The 6,000-nt window shown below is 34.0% G+C and overlaps 1 protein-coding gene across 1 annotated transcript; it reads left to right on the top strand.

The window, feature by feature from the left end:
- The first annotated feature begins 1,096 nt into the window (after positions 1-1,096).
- On the top strand, positions 1,097-4,782 carry slc7a9 (solute carrier family 7 member 9). Its single transcript, XM_055154627.1, has 13 exons — positions 1,097-1,141; positions 1,335-1,460; positions 1,673-1,820; positions 2,516-2,758; positions 2,895-3,020; positions 3,089-3,188; positions 3,328-3,372; positions 3,441-3,564; positions 3,655-3,758; positions 4,014-4,110; positions 4,175-4,324; positions 4,407-4,581; positions 4,704-4,782. The coding sequence occupies exons 2-13, from the start codon at positions 1,344-1,346 to the stop codon at positions 4,763-4,765; spliced, it is 1,491 nt and encodes a 496-aa protein (XP_055010602.1). The 5' UTR covers positions 1,097-1,141; positions 1,335-1,343; the 3' UTR covers positions 4,766-4,782.
- Positions 4,783-6,000: the final 1,218 nt, after the last annotated feature.

The raw sequence follows: 6,000 nt of genomic DNA, 5'->3' as shown, positions 1-6,000 counted from the left end.
ATACTAGTAATATACAGTACAATTTGCATTTCTACAACTCTTATATAAATACTCATGTATAACTATACCTTGACTTTTCAAGTACAATTTAATTTAAAAGTGATGTTAATATCAAAAATCTATTTGGTACTTTGGTTTAAAGACTTGAAATGACTTGAAACTCAAAGCACACGACTTGGACTTGACTTGGATGTATGGGCTAGTGACTCGGGAATTGACTTGGACTTGCCTGTCTTTGACTTGGGACTTGACTTGGACTTGAGGTCACAGACTTGAGTCTTACTTGAGACTTGCAAAACAATGACTTAGTCCCACCTCTGACTTCAAATACAATAGTCTGCAGAATAAAGCAAACAAATAATAATAATGCATTTTACATAGCATTTTGAACCTCCAAGGCATATTTTACACTCTTTCACTCCACACTCCACACTTGCAGCAAGCAGGAATTGATCCTCTAGCCACTAAGCCATTGCCACCTCCAAAGTATTGTTCTTTTTTAACAAACTGACATTTTTGCTTACTGAGAAGAGTCAGATACTAATTTAGCAAGTTTGTCAGATAGAAGGGTTACAAGGTCCTCTAACTGGTTATCAAGCACAACATTGTTTTCTTTACTTTGTGCAGTGAATTTTTCTATGCAAAATTACAACTTTTAGGTTTTACTTTTCCAAAAGAAATATACCAATCAAGCAAAGATGACCAGAGCCTAACAAGCACAAAAAGAGAAAGATTAAGGGAATGTAGCACACTGGGAACACAAGTGTCATATGTCTGTATCAAAGAAGCTTTGTGTTGAAATCAGCCTGGTAAACTTAAAGAGAAAATGTTTAGTGATCTGTGTTGAAGAAATGATTCCTGTAAAAAAAAAAAAAAAAAAAAAAAAAAGGCCAGTCTAGTCAAACATTTGAGAATCATGTAGACTCACATAACATACAACCAATTCCCTCAAACCATGTTTTTTTGGGGTACAATGGCCCTCCCCTGTCTCCCCCTGTTGCACTGAGTTGGATCAGGCTCCTCCCATTAAAGGAGCTAAACATTTTCAAATGCATTCCTGGATCACTTAATACTTAACTTTTGCACAGTGTCATTTAGGCGGTCTAGTTTTGTTTTTAAAGTCTATAAAACACCCTTAGAGGTAAGTTTATTTTCTTATTCTATACTCCAAATGACTGCATTACTCTTGTAGTATGCAAATACTCCAGTGTTTTTAATTTAATAATAATAATAATAGTAATAATAATAATTGTATAAATGCTAAAAATGCCTAAAACTTTCCTCTCTCAAGTGTAACATTGTTATACATATCCTTTATCCTTGTGCTTTGCCAGTAATCAGAAATGGACAAAGACAGCGATTTGAAGCAGCATAAGTTACAAAATGGTGCCAACACCTTCAATATTGCTTCTGAAACTAAAGACAATAAATCTGAAAAAGCCACCATGCTTCAAAAAGATGTAAGTATAGCTTGATTTCCAGTAATTCATTGATTTTGTCAGTCCAGAAATTTTTCCCTCCGTCTCTCCCACATGGACCAAAAAGCATGGATTTAGTACCAGGCAGTACCACGTGCAGTCTTTCATAGTCTTTGCCACTGAGGATATGCTTGTCCAGTCTAACTGTAAGCTTTCCAGAGGTTAATACATTTTGTTTTATGTTCTGTCTGTAGGTTGGTCTCCTGAGTGGAATCAGTCTGATTGTAGGGACTATGATTGGTTCAGGCATCTTCATCTCTCCTAAATCGGTTCTGCTCTACACAGGAGCAGTGGGACCCTGTCTCCTGGTCTGGACTGCCTGTGGAGTTCTGTCCACTCTTGGTGAGATTACTGTATATAATATTACCAGTGTGCAAACTGCTCTGTTCAGTGACTGTGGCATGATTTACATATTGGTCAGAAAGTTTTTAACACCTGATGTCCTTCCTGATACAACACAGTCAATTAATTGGTTGATTTCTATATATAAAATCTCATAATAAACACATTTACAGCATTTTTTTCCAGTGTCATAGTCATAAAACTCATAAAAAGATTATAGTCACAATAGTAAACCTGGGCATAAACAGATAAACACAAAGTGTTTTATTATGGAAATGACTAAAATGTTTCTTAGTACCATGGCATGACCCAGGGATACACCCAAGTTACAACAGACGCTGTTCAGCAGTAAAAAAACAAAACAAAATTACTGGCAATTTACTGGCACATTTACTTTATTGGCTAAAGTAAACCAATTACAGTCTCATAAAATACTTTTAGAGAGTAATATTGTGTTGCATAAACTTATAATTAGTATTGGTCTATTCACTATTTTTGCCTATAGGCTTTATTGGACAGGGGAGATGTACATACAGTGTTACAGTCTAGACCATTCAGACTATTGTGCAATACCTAACTCATTTTATGTACAATCTTACATAAAAAAGTTAATATAAATGATAAATAATGGTCAAAATGTATGAATTTAACAGATATAGAGTCATAGTGATACTGTTACTGCTTGGTCTCCACAGGTGCATTGTGTTACGCTGAACTCGGTACCATGATCACCAAATCTGGGGCAGAGTATGCTTATCTCTTGGAGAGTTTTGGTTCTATTGTGGCATATCTGTACTCCTGGACCACCATTGTGGTTCTTAAGCCTTCCTCCTTTGCAATCATTTCTCTGAGTTTTGCCGAATATGCTGCCACTCCTTTCTACCCTGGGTGCAGTCCTCCAGCACTGGTCATTAAATGTCTTGCCTCAGCTGCAACGTGTAAGTAGTTTTAAAATAGTGTGGGTTAATGGTTACATAGGGCAATTATGGCTTTTTAGGTGCAGAGGTACTTCAATTTGTTTGGTTAAATTTTAATTCCTTTGGAGAATCTTTAACTATTGTTGTGCCTTTTCAGTTATTATTGTCATAGTCAACTGTCTGAGTGTGAAATTGGCAAGTTATGTACAAAATGTCTTCACTGCGGCCAAACTTCTGATCATTATTGTTATTTCTGTGGCCGGCATGGTTTTGCTGGCTCAAGGTATGAGATTTTCACTCAGCATGATAAAGATTATACAAACTGTTATACTGTGTTTTACATGTATTCAGGAAATACAGAAAATTTTTCCAATTCGTTTCAAACCGCATCAGTATCTTTTGGTTCTATTGGTCTTGCATTTTACAACGGACTCTGGGCATATGATGGATGGTAGGTAACTTATCAAAAGTGCAATTCTATTAGTTGAAATGTAAAATAATCAAATGCTTATTATTATTATTATTATTATTATTATTATTATTATTATTATTATTATTATTATTATTATTATTATTATTATTATTATCAGGAACCAGCTGAATTTCATTACAGAGGAGTTAAAAAACCCTTATAGGTATAACAAACTGAATATTGAAAAAATTTTCTGTAAAATCCAATCCATTAACTAACATTTTTACATAGGAATCTTCCTTTGGCTATTATAATTGGTATCCCTTTAGTGACAGTTTGTTATGTGTTGGTCAATGTGGCTTACTTCACTGTCATGACACCAAGTGAGCTGTTGCTGTCTCCAGCTGTTGCTGTGGTAAGTTTCATATACAGATGACTCACTACTAAACTGCATCCACATTTTGCTTTGTTTAAAAGCTTTGAGCTAAAATCTTTTGTTTCTTAGACTTTTGGTGACAGAGTTCTTTACCCTATGTCATGGATCGTCCCACTTTTTGTTGTCTTTTCCACATTTGGTTCGGCCAATGGTAGCTGCTTCACAGCTGGCAGGTGATTTATATAATAATTTTTAATCAAATAGTATGAAGAACCATATACATATTATTAAATGTCATAAAATGTGCTATAAAATGATTGTGTTGAAAATATTGCTCAAAGGGCAAATAAACAGACAAAATGAATATGCTCTTTTTGCAGCATTTGTTCATCTCCAAATTTTTTATATCATCAATTTTTCAATATATTTCCCACCTCTACTTACTCATCAAATATATGTTTTGATGTTGACATGCCTTTCCCTTACAGACTGGCATATGTAAGTGGTAGAGAGGGCCACATGGTTAAAATCTTATCTTACGTCAGCCTCAGACGCTTCACACCAGCACCTGCTCTGATTTTTAATGTAAGTACAAACTGTTGATTTGTCAAATCACATTTAATCATGGCTGTTTTGTTTATTCTTACAGGGCTTTTTGTCCTTACTTTACATCCTGCCAGCAGACATTAACACCCTCATTAACTACTTCAGCTTTGCTCAGTGGTTCTTCTATGGTCTGACAGCATTTGCTCTCATTGTGATGCGTTTCACAAGAAAGGAACTTCACCGGCCAGTCAAGGTAATTTATTTATTTATTTTAACAAATAAATGTAAAAAGTAGGACATATTAGTAATGTGTGTAACTATTTGTGTATCCATAGGTGCCGATTGTTTTGGCAGTTCTGATGACCCTGGTGTCTTTCTACCTGGTGCTGGCTCCCATCATTGATAAACCAGAAATAGAGTACCTCTATTGCACTGTTTTTATTTTTAGTGGACTCATCCTCTATTATGTTTTTGTTTACAAAAGGGTCAAGTGGGCACATAAAATGATGAGTAAGTTTACAAATATTATTAATATCGTTATTACATTTATTTTTTCATCTAATAATACAATTGTATAATTTTATTAATTATTATTCCTTTTTTTTTTTTATAACCTGACATGTGTTTTCCAGGACCCATCACCATGCATCTACAGCTGCTCTTGGAGGTAGTCCCACCTGAAAAAATTGAATGAACTTTTTCAAAAAGAGTAATGTCACTGAATAGAGACTCAGAAAAGCATTTTAATATATTCTTTTGTATTGGCTCTGTACAGATTGTCAGGTCCATTTTTAGAATGTGAAAATGAATGTATTTGGGCTTAATCTAAAATTTGAGGGGAAAAAAGAAGTAAAGAAAAAAAAAGTATAATATACTCTTTAATAGCAAGTAGTTTGCACTTTTACTTTGTTGCTTCTAATATTATATTACGTTAACAGAAAGTTAACAAACCAGTATGTCCACTAGGTGTCAGTAAAACACTATTGCATTGAGACTGTATATGTTGCCTATAAAAATTGTGTAGTATTTATTATTTTGTCATTTGATGCATGACTTTCTACCGATATTAGAAGTCAAAAGCAATTAGTGTTTCTTCAAAGTACTTGTCAAAAAACATAGCTTGTTATTCTTAAATGCAAGCTATGGTTTATGTATGAGTATAGAACCACACAGTTATTATAATAATATAAAGTTATTTACTTCTGGAGTATCTTAATTTATTTATATGTAATGATGATCATAGGATTGAACAACAAAACAAAATGGCATTGTTCCAGCTTCTCGAATGAATTAGCTATATTAAAAAGCAATAAAATCATTTAAAAAAAATATGTGTTGTTGCATATACTGCATTAATACTAAAGTAATTAATATTAATGTCAGTGTGACATATTTAAAAGTATGTAAAATAAAAAACGCACAAAACCACCACATACTGGTGTTGAAAGCTTCGCAATGATAAGCAGTTACATTTTGTTTCATCACTCTGTAATGTGCTTATGTCCTGGGATGAAAGAAACATTTTCTACGCATTTCTGTTCATTTGGGGCCTTAGTTGCTGCACAAAGTCCACACCACTAGTTATGCTGAACCCATATTATCAAGTAATTTTATCACTGCCCAAAATGTATTGTGCATTTCCTCACCAGGGACTTCTCTTATGAATCTGAGTAATGGATTGGTAAAAGGCAAGCTTTGTTTTAGGTACGTTATCTTTGTGTATGAGTGGCTACAACAAACTTGATAATTTTGGTGGATCTTTTTTTTATAGTTTTATATTTTCAAAATCTTACAAATAAGACACAAATTAAAGATGCACTACAATATGTCATGGTTTTGACTCGAATGCTCTGCATTAAGTCACTGAAACAGAGATGACATGACAAACCAAGGAGGTGGCACAATCAGACTGAGTTACAGATCAAGTCT

This window comes from Boleophthalmus pectinirostris, unplaced genomic scaffold, assembly GCF_026225935.1.
Source record: "Boleophthalmus pectinirostris isolate CB_2022bp ecotype Guang Dong unplaced genomic scaffold, ASM2622593v1 HiC_scaffold_19, whole genome shotgun sequence".
NCBI lineage: Eukaryota > Metazoa > Chordata > Actinopteri > Gobiiformes > Gobiidae > Boleophthalmus > Boleophthalmus pectinirostris.
The sequence above is the reverse complement of the archived record's forward strand: the minus strand, read 5'-3'. Positions and strand labels throughout refer to the sequence as shown.

What these genes read in the sequence shown, in the direction of transcription:
- slc7a9 (XM_055154627.1), top strand. Translation starts at nt 1,344, where the DNA reads ATGGACAAAGACAGCGATTTGAAGCAGCATAAGTTACAAAATGGTGCC. An exon ending in GAGTTAAAAAACCCTTATAG is followed by an intron (nt 3,373 to 3,440) that starts GTATAACAAACT and finishes ATTTTTACATAG; the next exon opens with GAATCTTCCTTTGGCTATTA. An exon ending in AACTTCACCGGCCAGTCAAG is followed by an intron (nt 4,325 to 4,406) that starts GTAATTTATTTA and finishes GTGTATCCATAG; the next exon opens with GTGCCGATTGTTTTGGCAGT.